This window comes from Parasteatoda tepidariorum, chromosome 6 (assembly GCF_043381705.1).
Source record: "Parasteatoda tepidariorum isolate YZ-2023 chromosome 6, CAS_Ptep_4.0, whole genome shotgun sequence".
Classification (NCBI taxonomy): Eukaryota; Metazoa; Arthropoda; class Arachnida; order Araneae; family Theridiidae; genus Parasteatoda; species Parasteatoda tepidariorum.
In genome coordinates this window covers 79,489,862-79,505,987 of record NC_092209.1, presented here as the reverse complement: position 1 = coordinate 79,505,987, position 16,126 = coordinate 79,489,862, and the positions used below count along the sequence as shown (strand labels likewise).

Sequence of the window (16,126 nt, the reverse complement as noted above, 5' to 3'; positions counted from 1 at the left end):
CAGCGATGGTTATAAAAATAATTAAAAAAACACGTTAATGTAGTATCAAAATATCTGTTACAGTTATATGATTAGCAAATATATATATTTGTGATATTTGTCCTACACAAATTTAATTAAATAATTATAAAAATTCATAAAATGCATTTAAATGAGCTGCTTATTTATGATTGAGTATTTTATCAATGTAGCCTTTTTTTTTAAATATGTAATTATTAGCTAATATTAGTCGAAGTTATCTTTGGAACTTTCTTATAATATTTCTTTTTATAAATTAAAACCTTAAAAATATTTGATCCAGTTTAAAATTGCATTTTAATTTTGTTATGTTCTATTGACAAAATTAGATTTAATAAAAATTGATTAATTTCAGTTTGAAATTCCATTTTTATTTAAGTTCTACTTACAAAATTTGATTTACTAAAAGTTGATAAATTGCTTTTTCTTAAACATACTGAAAATATTTATTGAATTTTTGGAGAAAAAAAACTCTTAATATTTGCTGTTCCATAGTTTTTCCGAGTATGCAGTGTTATTTTTATGATAAATTTAAAATCAACAATTTCTACTATTGATTAAAAATGACATAATTTCATGTTTGAACTTATTGGAGTTTACATTATTTACATAATTTTATTATTTAAAAATAAAATAAATTCCATTATTTGCAATCCCTCAAGAAGTTAGCTTTCTTTCAGTGAATACGTCTCCCACAGCCCCGAGGTTTCAAAATATTTTATATCTTTTTTTTTTCTCACTTTGTTTATAACACCGTTTAATTTCGTTACATTTCTTTCATCAGTATTGTTATCGCCTTGATGCCGATTCATGTAGAATAAACTATATATATAAACACAGTTTATTATGATCTAAGTTTTTCTTTTTTTGTAAAAATTTGCGAAGCACATGTGCGAAAAGCGTATATTGCATTATTTATAAACATTAAATGCGAGGCTTTGTTTGCTCTACATCCACAGTTTTTTAATCAGTCACATTAACTGTTATTTACTCACGTATTAAATTATCAATTTTAAATGTAAAGTAAATTACTCAAAAGTGTCAATTTTTACTTGACATTGCTTTCTTATCTATTCAAAATTAAATTTTTATAAGCTATTCAATCGTTAAGTATTGTTGATTTTACAAGTTTTATAATTAAATTTCTAATTCAGAATAATATATTTCGAAGCAGTATAAAATTACCTGCAGATTTTAGTTATTTTGTAGTTGGCAACAGTGTTGAAAGAGTTAAGTTTTTTTTTTTTTATTTTTTTTTTACAAAATTTCGTATTAAACGAGAAATTGCGTATTTAATCTTCATTATTTTTATTCTAATTTTTATTTTATTTGACATTGTAAGGAAAAATTTGTTTTACAAATTTCAATTTTTTCTTAAATTTTAATTTTTGGATAGATATATTAGTAAATTGATTGATGTTTGTCATATGCTTGTTTTTTTTCTTTATTATTATTTTTTTTTATTGCTTTTGTGCTGTGTTGTGTTTTTATTAGATATTGATACCACGATCCCGAAGTGTGTATACTAATAAAATTTTTATTATTTTTATTTTGTTTACTTTTTCTTTTAGTTTTATCGACGACATAATTTGTAAACCGTTTCATTTTGCTATTTCGTATAAGTCTCCCCACCCCTCATTCTTTCTAGAGTTAGCATCAATATAGATCAGTGGTTTCCAACTGGCGGCCCGGGGGCCGCATCCGGCCCGCAAAGCTTTTTTTTTGTGGCCCGCGAACTAAAATTTATTAGTTGTCATTTTTTTGCATACAATTTGCGTAAAAAATCTGTATGGGTTTGAAATACTTTTCTCGTTAATAAAAACCTAATTTCTTCGTTTCTGTGAAATTTAACATACTATCAGTGCAAAAAATTTATTTCTCAGGTTTAACATCTAAGAAAATATTTATTCAAATACAAAAATAATCGTGTATGTTGCACTTTTTTATTTCATTTTTTTTTTTTGTATTTTGTGAATATAATTTAGCATGTGTGTATCAGAAATTTTCACGAAGATATTCTCCGATTTAAATTTTTGAAACCACTCATTTTGGACGAAAATATTTACACACGCATTTGTTAAATTTAAATTTAAAATTTAAGTATCTATTCTCTGATGGTTGCAGCAGGCAAACCTCAATTTTGTCATTGAACATTTTGTGTGCTACTGTGTAAGTTTTTATACCAACCTTTTTAAAGTTTTATATCTTAACAATTAGATATCTGTTGCACATTAATTGTTTAATACATAGGTGTACATTAAAGTTATTGTAGCCAGGATTTTTTAATACGCAATGAAATATTTTTAAAAATCTGCTTCTTATTTTAATTTGCAATTCAATACTTTCGTTTTGTACAAATTGATAAAACTCTGACAGTAAAATTTAATGTTCGTTCAAACATAAGAGTCCTACATAAAATTTTGATAAAGTTTCGGCCCGATTTGTGTTTTTAATTGTGTCCCCCGGCCTCATGTAAGTTGGAAACCCCTGATATAGATATTTTTAAATCTTACGCTACAAAACTTTACATTCAGTCTGATGTAACCTACATTTATATGATACAGTTAAGAATCCATTGTGTCTGCAAAAAATTTAGCTTTCGAGTTATGGTGTTGTGTTTCAACTTGCATTTTCGCTTTCCTTTCACTTTTCTGTCCTTTTAGAAAATGTTACTGAGGTATTTATTGGTTATATGTTGGCGATTGTCGCCTCTGTTGTTGCCTAGTTGCCGCTTGCTAGAAAATTTGGTCGTCGTAGAAACTATTCAAGAATATTCAGATATTAAAACGTTATTGATAAGATTTTTTATTTCTTCAGTTATTTTACGTCTAAGTTGAGGACTTCTTTTTTACGTCCCGTCATTCAGTTTTGCAAAAATTATTAAGTTGCGGTGATTTTTTTTAATATTAAAAAGATGGTGCACTGGTTCGGTGATTCGAATCACCAATTTAGAGCTGTGATGGCACACGGGATAGAGCGTTCACCTTCCAATGAAGTAAACCGGGTTAGAATCAATAGCTCTGGAGGTACTGATCCAAAAGTTTCTTTGTCTTCTAGATTGGTTCAAAATTGCAAGGCTACGGAGTTGAACATTAGAAGTCATAAACCCAAATATGGGTTGGCTGTTTAATGACGGATAAAATAAAATAAAGTATACAAATAGAGCGGTGATGGCTCAGGGGATAGAGCGATCGAATCCTAGCGATGGCTTGTCAATACGAATTCCGCATCCAGCTTGCACCGATCACAGTGCTGATGTGAAATATCCTCAGTGGTAGACAGATCATGGGTTAGAGTCCCCTTGCCGTCATACTAACCGTGGGAGGTTCTCGTGGTCTTCTACTCCAAGTGACGCAAATGCGGGTTAGTTCCATCAAAAGTCCTCCACGAAAGCAAATTTCTCCCAATACTTGATCCAGGAGTTCCCTTGTCTTCTGGGTTGGGTTCAAAATAACAAGGCTACGGAGTTCGACATTAGTAGTCGTAAACCCAAAATTGAGATGCTGTTCAGCGATGGTTATAAAATATAATATAGAATTATAAAATAAAATCACCAAATCAAAACTCATTCGAATCATCAGAGTGAACTGATTTTATTGATTCGAATCACTTTGATGATTCGTTTTGCCCAACTTTAGAAAAAGAGCGTACGGTTATAATATCTAATATAAAATTATAAAATAAAATCACCCAAATTAAAACTCATTCGAATCAACAGTGATTCGGTCGGTTATTGATTCGAATCACTTACTGATTCGATTCAACAACTGATTTGAATCAGTAAATGCTTCGAATCAGTGATAGATTCGAATCATCAAAGTGAACTGATTTTATTGATAGATTCGTATCACTTTGAGGATTCGTTTTGCCCAACTCTAGAAAAAGAGCGTAGAAAAGAGCGTACGGTTATAAAATATAATATAAAATTATAAAATAAAATCACCAAAATCAAAACTCGTTCGAATCAACAGTGATTCGGTCGGTTATTGATTCGAACCACTTACTGATTCGATTCAACAACTGATTTGAATCAGTAGATGATTCGAATTAGTGATAGATTCGAATCATCAAAGTGAACTGATTCTATTGATTCGTATCTCTTTGATGATTCGTTTTGCCCAACTCTGGAAAAAGAACGTTATATCCAAATGCACGACATAACGAATGATTTCCAGTTTTACATATTCAAATATTCATTTTTTTTCTTCAGACAATTCATTCAAAATAAGGAAGCTAAAAGACAATTTATGGTTTCTTCCTGCGACTATATATTATTCATAAAGATATTTCATTCGATCGATTTGAGATCAAGTTCATGCTATACGGCCGGCCGCTTTTCAATGATCGGCTTTTCATTATCCAAATGGACTCCCCCAGGCACATCGGTCTATTAACTCGAAAGGCATTTGACCTTATAACAATTTTCCACTTGACATATTTTGACTATCTATTATTGATTCTTGTAGTCATAGGTAATAATGGAATGGATTAATTTTTGCGAAAACTCACACGGTTTTTATGCATTGCGTAGTGGTTGACAATTTTTCCGGCTACCCTATATAACGGAATTCCGACTTTATAAATAAAGGCAATTGTGTTAAGCAATAAGTTTTGAGAAATATTTAATAAGATGATCTCTAACAGTTTAGCTGTGAAAAAAAAAAAAAATGAATGTCTGTTTGATTTTGATTTTAACCGTCGTTGAACAGCCGACCCAATTTTTGGGTTTAGCATAAGAATATATACATTGGGTTTTAACATTAGAAAATATGATTAATAAAAAATAACCTATAAATGTATTTTTAAAGCAAGCTATATTTTAATTTTATTACCGTCGCCAACCCAATTTTGGGTCTATGATTACTAATGTTCAACTATGTAGCCTTGTAATTTTGAACCCGATTCAGAAGACAAGGGAACTCCCTTATCAAGTGTTGGGAGAAAATTGCCTTCATGGAGGACTTTTTGATGGAAATAACCCGCATTTGCGTTACATGGAGAGGAAGACCACGAGAACCTCCCACGGTTAGCCTAACGGTAAGGGTACTCTAACCCATGATCCGTCCACCACTGAAGATATTTCACGTCAGCATTGTGGTCGGTTCAAGCTGGATGTGGAATTCGTATCGATGAGTCATCGCTGGGATTCGAACCCGGTTCACCTCATTGGAAGGCGAATGCTCTATCCTCTGAGCCATCGCGACTCAATGATTGTTTGAGATGGAAATATATTGCAACGAATAGTTTGAGAAGTGCTGTGGGAAATGCAGTTCATTCATTACTAGGGTGCTAAGCCCCATGTTCGCTAACGTTCACCCACCCCAATAATTGCTCTGCAGTAATTGCTGTTTCTTGACATAAAACAGTTGAAATTATTCAAGTTAAAATATATGTACTAAAAAGAACACTTGCACCTCCACTTCCCACGTCCAATTATTTCTCTTATGATACTATTAAGATCTAGAAGTCAATCATTATTAAGAAAATCATTTTTCTAAGTTAATTTTTTTGAAATAACATTTAAATTTAAAAGTTTATTGTTATAACAAATTTGGTGAGTTCACAGCTGTAATTTAATATTTTTGCTTACCAAACGAACGGATGTATTTTAAGTACAATTTTTGCATTTTTCACTTTGTACTCCACTTCCCACGTCCAATTATTTCTCTTATGATACTATTAAGATCTATAAGTTAATCATTATTGAGAAAATCATTTTTCTAAGTAATCACTTTTTGAAATAACATTTAAATTTAAAAGTTTATTGTTATAACAAATTTGGTGAGCCGTAATTTAATATTTTTGCTTACCGAGCGAAGGGATTTATTTTAAGTACAATTTTTGCATTCATAACAAGTTGAAAGTTATATGAGGAAAATAGACGAAAACTAGGGTCCCTTAATGTTACTTTCACATATTGTATATTTCGCTATATATTTGAAACTTTTAAACAAAATGAAAACATTTTGCATACAGTTATAAAATTCATCAGTTTATCCAAAGATATTTCCATGTTAAAAAATAGCTTTTAATATTTTGTGGTATCATTTTATTTAATAAGGGTTATAAAATATTTTGAATTGTAAGGCTTAATTATTAGCATCACATCTTTACGTTGGTAATTTTAAATTACAAAATACGAAGTTTGAACGAAATTTAGTCTGATAGTTTGAGCTATCAAGCTTTAAAAATATGACCTTCTTAAAAAAAAAATGATAACTCAGAAACTATTCAACCGATCTTCTTCTATGTTCGTTAGTTAATAAAGTAGATCTAGGCTGTTATCAGCAATCAACCTAAAATTAATGAAAATTGTGACTACGCCTACTTGTAAATTATTTCTTTCTTTCTTATTTAATGATATTCTGTACCATTGCGACTGGATTTTTTTTAAAAAAAGTAAATATTTGAGCCACTTTGGTTTATTAGACTGATCGTTTTCCAATGAAGTAACCCAGGTTCTAATTCCAGCAATAGCTTGTCTATATAAATTCTACTTCCGATTCGAACTGACCACTATGCAAACGTAAAATATCCTTAGCAGTAGACGGATCATGGATTGGAATTCTCTTACCTTCAGGCACACTGGGAGAGGTTTTCGTGGTTTTCCTTCTCACGTAACGCTAATGCAGGTTAGTTTCATCAAAATGTCCTCCACGAAGGCTAGTTTGTTCCGATGCGTAAACCAAGAGTTCCTTTGTCTTCTGGGTTGGGTTCAAAATTACAAGGTATTGTTAGTTCGTAAACCCAATGATGGGTTGGCTATCGGTAAATCATAAGAATTGATATATTTGTTATTTTTCTCATATTTTCGTTAGTCCATAAATTGCGTAAAGACGAAATTGCTTTTCAAATAAAAAAAATTTAATTCCAAATGGCTTGAAAAAAAAATTTATTGATTTTCTTCATTTTGAAATGATGCTTCATCATCATTAAAGGGCACTGGTTACAAATGGGCAAAACTTAGCCCAATACTAACAACTCACTACAGTTATTAAAATAGCATATTATTAGATAAAATGTGTTAGTTCATATGACGAATGAGCCTTTAAAAACTTATTTGTTTTAAATTAAAAAAAAATATTTGATATATATAACAATAAAAGTAAAAAAGAAAAAGATATGTTTAAAAAATCTCTAATACTTTATAAAGGAAAAATAAGTATATAAAACTATGAACTTCAAAAAAAAAAAGATATATTTTTTTTTGGTGTAATGTAAGCTGTTAATGAAATGACTGATGTTAATTTTTTAGTTCTTCTGTCAATTAAAAATATTTTTAAAAAAAATTTTTTTAATAAAAAATTTTTGAGTTAGATTATAATTTACTTCATATAATAAAAAATAATATACAGTGAAACCTGCCAAGTTGACCACCCTTGTAAGTTGGGCACCTGCATAAGTTGACCTCAATTATCAAGAACGGAATTTTTCCTATATAATATAAAGAAGCAAAACCTTTGTAGCTTGATCACCTGTCCATCTTGTATGTTGACCACTGAAATAAGTCAATTTTGTCTAGGGGTATTATGAAATTCTATTCTAAAACCCTCATAAATTGACCAGAAAAAAAAATCAGAAAATTTTCTGCCATTTTTGCAATGTATATTGAAATTTCACTTGTTTGGTGAAATAGTGTAAAAAGCTAATCTAAACCCTTTTGTGAGTTGACCATCCGGGGAAACTGTAAGGGGTCAGCTTTTGACCATTTCTTTCATCCGTTCATTGAAAACAGGTGTGTTAGTTGAAAAGTTGCTCTTCCAGTTGTAATAGTGAGCCTTTGAATAAATGAATGCTCTGAAATATGCTTTGATCCATTATTTATGGTCTGATCTTTCAGTGTAGTAAATAAATTTTAAAGTGTTCAAATAATTTTNATTTCTTTCATCCGTTCATTGAAAACAGGTATGTTAGTTGAAAAGTTGCTCTTCCAGTCGCAATAGTGAGCATTTGAATAAATGAACGCTCTGAAATATGCTTTGATCCATTATTTATGGTCTTTGATCTATGAAATTTTAAAGTGTTCAAATAATTTTATTTTGTTAAAGTTTTCAAATTGCATGTTTTCGTGTTCTGATATTTTAAGAAATTATACTTATTAAACACTTCACATGCATAACTAACGAAATATTTTTTTTAGAAAAAATTAGTTAAATATTAGAATTATATGTTTCAAATTGAAGTTATTCAGGTTTAAACACATTTCTTAAGATATTCATTTGCATATTTTCTGAATAAAATTTTTAAGTCAAGTAAAAAAAAAAAATTTAATATACAGCAACATGATACAGGAAACAAAAAAGTGAACAATGACCCACCCCCTCTATAAGTTGACCACTTGTCTAAGTTGACCGCTAAAACAATGCACCACAAGTGGTCAACTAACACAAGTTTTACTGTATACGTTTTAACGTTTCTGTCCTCTTCAACCTTAAATAGGAGTAGTATTCGATCATATAGAAGGCCATAAAAAATCGGAAGCCTCCCCTCTAGACTTTTGATCTCTGATTATCTTTTGGTTCTTTTTTATAGTTGTTCTTATACCTCAAATTAAATAAATATTAACATAATTTTTTTGAGGAAAATTTACGAGCCATTTTATAATTGACGTCATGTAATTAAAAAATGCTTTTGAATGCTTGTCCTCGTTAGATAATAAAAAGCTTGGGAGATATTTTAAGTTTGGAATAATAATCGCTGATCAATTCTAAAACCAGATTCCGAGGTAGGCCAACCAAACCCGTCTATGGGTGGATAGCATTGACATGGCATTGAGGGTAAAAAAATTAAATTTACAAGTTAAATAACCGTAATATGTATAAAAGTAAACTTCCTGTTTTATTTGAATTATATGTATCTCTGTCTCGGCCAACTTTTGTCTACTCTAATTAATTTAGAATGTCGTAAGTATTATTTTCTCAAATCCTCCTTAATATTTGTTATTTATTATATTACATTTTATGTGAATACGGCGTTTGCACTGTTTTTCAGGCAACGTTTGTCACAGTTTTTCTATTTGTATAATTTTCCCTTTTAAATTGATAAGATTTTTTTCCACTAATTGCTCACCGTAAGATCTATCCTTTTAAATCGTAAATGAATTTTTCATTATCATTTTTACAGAAACTTAGCTTTTTACATTGGACTATAAGTAGGTTTGAATGATTAACACTTAAAATTGAAGCTTATTTCGGCTTCACTATTCAACTTTGTTTTCTTTGAACTAAACTCTCAACTTAGTTTACTTCAATTTTGTTAGTTCGCCAACATCTGTGATGTTAAGTAAGTTTGAATAGTTAACACTTAAAATTGAAGCTTATTTCGGCTTAACTTTGTTTGAAGTATACTCTGAACTTAGTTTACTTCAATTTTGTTAGTTCGCCAACATCTGTAATTAAGTTTCCTTTTTTTCCGTTTATCTTTTGATGATTTAATAAGTTATAATTTTCTTCGCACGTGAGTTTATATGATGTTTTTCACTTATCATAAAATACAATTGGGTATTATATGAGTCGCTCAGAAGCCAATGCGGTTAAGTCCAAAACACAACAATTGAGAAAATTAATGTTTTTTGATACATTAGTTTTTAAAATTCCTGGTTTATTAATTTAATTAGAAAAGTGTATAAACTCTTTTTTCGAGGTGTAAACTCTGCAAAAAAACAAGATATGTACAGGATGTGTAAATAAAAACGTAAGTATTTATTGAAATAATGACAGCATCTTAAAAATTTTAGGACTTATACCTTTTGGCAGCTGAAAAAGATAAGAAATTTATGTNGCTCACCGTGAGATCTATTCTTTTAAATCGTAAATGAATTTTTCATTATCATTTTTACAGAAACTTAGCTTTTTACTTTGGACTATAAGTAGGTTTGAATGATTAACACTTAAAATTGAAGCTTATTTCGGCTTCACTATTCAACTTTGTTTACTTTGAACTATACTCTGAACTAAGTTTGCTTCAATTTTGTTAGATCGCCAACATCTGTAACTAATTTTCCTTTTTTTTCGTTTAGCTTTTGATTATTTAATAAAATTCAGCTAAATTTTTGTAAATCTTACTTTCAATATAATTTGTTAAGAAAATTAAGTTCAATCCTCTTTTAGTTAGTAATGGAATTAATCTAAATTTTATTTATAATTAAATAGGTTCAAAATACTTTTCATTGGATCTGAATGATCATCTGATTAAAAAAAATTGATTTATGGCCACAATTTTGTCGTTGTAAAAATTATGCCATTAGTTCAACCATTTCGGTTTGCAATAAAATGTTGAGATATTTTACCGGTCCTTCGAGTAAATAAGAGTTTATACGGGATACCATAATAGGATAACTGCAACTATAACTATAATGGAATACCTGCAAGTGAGGTAGTGTGCTTATCTCGCTCCTGATTGGTTGTTAAAACGTGGCTTTTGTTTACGTAAGTAACTGTTCTTCCCATTCTGTTTGGAACAAGCCCTTTAAGCATCAATTCTCTTAGGTGACACATTTTATATTCTTTCACTATGATTCTTTCATAAAGATTTACATTCTTTCACTATATAATTCTAACTTAACACAAAGGCAGACAAGAAGCTATGTAGAACATAAGCAAACTAAATATGCATGGAAGTTGCCAGGTACACAAAACAAGTATATATCACGTGTTGCACTAAAATACATGAACAAATAATAAATCTAAGTGAAATAAAAGACGCAGACGGGAAAGAATTATATTTCAACAAATTTCATGTGTGATACAGAGCTGTATTTAATTAACTTCACGTTAATTAACATTCTAACTTATGTGGAGAAACTTAGCTTTTCTCCACATAATCGTTTGCTTATATTTAATTTGCTTATAAACAATCAGCTGGCACTGACGTCATGCGTGACGTGTGTGGATTTTGTGATCTTCTTGAACTGCAAGTACCCAATAATCGAATATCGCCAATATTATCGTAATGTATATATCGCCAATATTATATACATTACGATAATTTTTAAATACGATATTGTGTGTTGTTAAATTTTATTTGGGTAACGAAAATATTATGACCAATGTAAAAATAATATAAATCAATTAATTTGGAAAAATAAGAGGGCGACTTAAATATCAATATTATAGAGAATACATCGTGATATTAAAATTCGTACTTGTCGACTAAAGGGACTAATGTTCTTGTTGTAAACAACTCTGAAAAATAGTCGCCAACACATGGTCTTTATAATTGATAAGTACCTAATTTTTAAAGAACATGATGATATCGTCCGTTGCATATTTCATCAATTTAAAAAAATTAAAGCATTCATTATAGTTTTTTTAAAAGAAAAGATCTTATCAATACAAATTTGAATTATTCTTGATGAACAACAAAAAACTGTAATGTAAAGATAGAGAAACTGTTTATCAAATTTTCTATCACCGAGGCCTATCACTTTCTGTTTCTTTTTTAATATCGCTATCTTATTTGCATTTTTTTTCAAAGTATCGCCGTTTTTTTGTTTGGGAAGTAAATATACTTAAATTTCAAATCTATTGAATGTCTTTCAACCGGAACTTAAATCACAAGTGCAGATCCTCATTCTTACGTTGTTATTATTATACGTGTTTCAGTTTGGGAAAATCTATTTTCAGTTTAGGATAAATAGATTATACGTAGTGACAAGATTTTTCACCTTTTATCTTTCAATATCAACCACTTCAACTAAAGTTAAGGGAATAGATACTTTCGCATTTTAAGAGATCATAAATTCTTCATTTTAAAACATAAGTTGTTGGATACTGTTTAGTTCTCCATTTTTCACCCTTAGGAAAAGGTAATTTTTTCCTTTTTTTTGAAAATAATAAAAATAAAAAAATTCTGATTTAAGATTAAATGAAATAAGCTAAATAATCTCATTGTTATAACCAAATGATAGTTGCCACTTAGCAATAATTAAATGTTATCATTTTGGATTTCATTGTGATGAACAATGATTGTCAGTTTGCAATAATCAGGCATTAATATCAAGTAATACCATTTTAATGACCAAATAAAGATGGCCACTTTGCAATATTAAATTTTACCGTCATGTAATCCGTCCCGCAGTGAACTGACCATAAAGTCATGGTTCCCAGTAAAATACCGAAGTCACGCATCACTGTATGCCGTCAGTAAGCTGGTGGGTGACCACTTTGATTAGCCTATATAGGACAGAGGGTGCGCCATATCGGTTCTCGACAAACTGTTCTACCATAAAGTGATCGACTTCGCACGCAGGTCGTCGGACTACCAGGAAAGGGGAGCCATCCCCTCTTCACAGGATCAAAATTGCGATAGCATGTCTTCGGATCATCTTCAGGGATGTTTCCCAGACCGTCGTCGTTGGTTCATTGTGCAGCTTTAGTGCGGCGTAAATAAAATACCTACTTACCATCATGTAATCCCATTGCAATGACCAGTGGAAAAATATCACATCCACTATATTAAAACATTACTATAACCCCACTAAGGGACGGGATAGCCTGGTTGGTAGGGCACTGGGCCAATGTCCAAGAGGGTCGTGGGTTCGATCTCCACCAGCCGAAGACTCCCCGTGTAGTAAATGGTGTCTGATGCGCGTTAAATCTGTCGAGTCGCAAATTCCTATGTTCCCACAGCAAATCAATATCTCTGTGGGTTTTGATCCAGGAGTTTCCTTGTCTTCTGGATTGGTTCAAAATTACAAGGCTATGGAGTTGAACATCAGTAGTCGTAAACCCAGAAAATTGGGTCGGCTGTTCAACGACGGATATAAAATATAACCCCACTAAATGGTAGTTTCGTTGACACGGGAAAAATCCCGTTTCGTTTTGATCTTAGTCTGTCTTTTGTACAATTTTTCTTTTGTGTAATTTTTTCAGGACTTCTTGCAGAAAGATGCCGTCAGCGGATGTTGACGACCTCCAGAAGCAGCTGGCTGCTTATGGCCAAGATCACCTCTTGAAATTCTGGTCTAAATTGAGCAGTGATCAAAAATCTGAACTGGTCGACGATATCCAGTCTGTAGATTTCAGTGATTTAGCCACCATCTTCAAAGAAACAGTCACAAACCGGGAAAACAACAATCAGAAACTCGATCAGTTCCTGGAGCCTATACCCGAAGAATTACACGAGGCAGTCTCACGATCTTCACCCAAACAATTAGAGCACTATCGGGATATAGGTAAGTCTTCTACCTTTTCCTTCCACGAAATAATGCTTTCTTTGAATTATTGTGAATTTGCAACAATTACTGACGACTGTTAGGCTAGAGTCAGTTTAAACCATTTTTCGCCAGCGCCCTCTGTTAGTTATGAAAATTGCACAAAATGAAGAAAAGGGCGGCAGCTTTGTAAAAATAAAAACGTTTGGGACTTTTTTTAATATTTGAAAAGTTGAGTCACAATGGCTCAGACGATAGAGCGTTCGCCTTCCAATGAGGTGAACCGGGTTCGAAACCCAGCGATGGCTGGTCGATGCGAATTCCGCATCCGGCTTGCACCGAACACAGTGCTGACGTGAAATGTCCTCAGTGGTAGACGGATCATAGGTTAGAGCTCCCTTGCTGTCAGGCTTATCGTGAGAGGTTCACTTGTTCTTCCTCTCCATGTAACGCAAATGCGGGTTAGTTCCATGAAAAAGTCCTCCATGAAAGCAAATCCCCCCCCCAATACTTAATTCAGGAGTTCCCTTGTCTTCTGGATTGGGTTAAAAATTACAAGGATACGTTGGTGAACATTTATTAGTCTTAAACCCAAAAAATTGGATCGGCTGTTCAACAGCTGTTAAAAATAAAATATTTGAAAAGTTACCTCAACGCTGCACTCGTATGAGCTCATAAAAGTTTGAACATCTAGTTGAAAAAAATCTCACCAATTTAGTAATTTCTTGAAAAAAGTTGAATAAGTTTTTTAAATATGTCATATTTTTGTCTGTTTAATAATCTTTCTTTTTTGCGAGATATTCAGTTTTTAAGATGCTTAAAATCTTTGGCGAATTTCTATTTTATTTGGCGAGCTTATTTGTGATGAAACTGTATTTTAATAAAAATTAGATTAGTTCGAATATTAGATGACTTGTGTTCATCTTCGTAAATCGTAAATTATTCCGAAATTCTGGAGTTTTTCTTGTTGATAATCATAACAGTGGATTAACAGATAAGGAGACATGATCCCTGTCAAATTATTTTTATTTCAGTGATAAGAAACGATGGAAATATGGTGTTATTGTTTGAAATAGCTTTGACTGGAAAATTTAGTGGTATCCTAAATGCATCAGTTTGTTCTAGCCTTTCCACAAAGAAGAAAAAAAGAAGAAGCAAAACCTTGTTCTTTCGTATAGATTTATTTGCTCGTTCTTATTCTCCAAATATTTGTGAAAGTGCTATTATTTCTTTTAAATTGTGATAACTTGCCGGAAAAAAAGATCATTTTTTGGGCTACTTGCCCCAAACATATATAAAGGGTTAACTGTAACTAAAGGGTTAAGTAAGGGTCAATAAATATAATGAGTTGGTTGAATATTTTCTGTTTGCCTCGAGGAAAATTACTTAGTATGAAAATTCTAATCAAAATGCTTTTTTTCCCTTCTTTTTTCATAAGAAAAGCGTGTAGGTACTCAAAGGAAATAAATTATTGAGCTATTTGCGTGAGCTAAAAGTCTTATCCAAAATAAGAATTATATATTTAAAAAATTTAAAATTATGTATCATTACTTTTTAAGGCCAGACGGAAATTTTCCGTTTACCATCTGAAGCCAAAACAGAAATAAATAAATAAATGAGTAAAAGTATTTTGTCTTGTCCTCATAGTTGATATTATCGCTGAATTTGGGTTTTCCAGTATTTTAATAATTAATATCCCAGTATTTGAATAATTAATAATGATAGTAACTAATATCAACAGAAACATTTTCGCGCTCAAGTATCCAAATGAAGTGTTGCATGTGAACAAAGGTAAAGAACGGGAATAAAGAACAAAAATGGACATGATAGTTTCGGTTCTTGTTGATGGAACCGAAACTACAGTTATGTCCTTTATTTACGATGTTTTATTATTCTAAAGCATTTTATTTGAAATACAATAGCCATTAAAAGCACATGAAATACTTTACAAGTTGAACCAATTTGTCTGTAAATATCCTTTATTTGAAGGTAGACTGCTAAATTATCTCTAATTCGATAAAAGCTTTCGAGAAATTCTTGATTGATATTGTTTTTTATTAATGCCCTATATTTCCAAATTAAAAGTCAAAAATTCAATGGATGATTTTGCTTTTTTTATTGCAGTAATTTATGCAACATTCTCTCAACCGATAGTTGTTTTTTAGGAAACTTTCTGAATTCATTTAACGGTATTGCGTAGAACTAGTTTCCTGAGTTTTTTGAAAAGCAAGTAAGGGAAAAAAAGTTTTTTTTCCTTCCCTTTCCCTCGTTTTTCAAGTTTCGCCGCATTCTCCTTTTTCTTCTTTCTTTTTCCACTTTCCGTTCCAACTAGTTTGTTACAATTCAAAACACCGTTAAGTGTTTGTTGAATCGGTTATTCCCACTAAAATGTTCCTGTTCCCACATATCTGGGTCATTTTTGGGTACTGTGAAAGTAACGGGTTTCCTTTCTTCTTGTCTAGTAGTTTCGTTTTCATTTGTAATTAGGTTTGCCAGAATATTCGCAGACGATTATGTGTCTTAAGAAGCTTGGCAATTGTTGATTTTCGACCGTGATTGTTAAGTAATCGGTTAACTTACTGTATTTCCCTTTATAAATTTTAAGTATTATAAAGTATTCAAAAACTAAAATGATTGGTTTATTTAAAACCGAAAACTTTAAAATCACGTGAAAACGATTTTGAAAATGATTTTAAATAAAGTTTTTATTTTTTTTTAAATTTTTGATTTTTGATTTTTTAAACAAGATGTTCTTTTTCTTACTTATAAATATTGTAGAAATAATACTGGATATACATCTGAGACTTAGCACGCTGAGGAAAATCATGTGAAAACGATTTTATAAAATGTTTTTTGATAAAAACTTTTTTTTAACAAGATGTTCTTTTTCTCACTTATAAATATTTTAGTAATAATACTAGACATACAGACTTTTTTTTTTTTTTTTACGGCAAC

The 16,126-nt window shown here is 30.9% G+C and overlaps 1 protein-coding gene across 3 annotated transcripts in view; it reads left to right on the top strand.

The window, feature by feature from the left end:
* LOC107446185 (UDP-N-acetylglucosamine pyrophosphorylase mmy) overlaps positions 1-16,126 on the top strand; it is a 59,707-nt gene that overhangs the window by 18,517 nt on the left and 25,064 nt on the right. For 2 of the 3 annotated variants that reach the window (XM_043045852.2, XM_043045853.2), the window contains exon 2: positions 12,891-13,192. In XM_043045852.2, coding sequence (XP_042901786.1) covers positions 12,907-13,192 — 286 coding nt within the window. In that variant the 5' untranslated portion in view covers positions 12,891-12,906. Of the gene's footprint in view, positions 1-8,896; positions 8,922-12,890; positions 13,193-16,126 lie in introns of those variants that run through there. The other variant, XM_043045850.2, reaches the window with a different exon arrangement.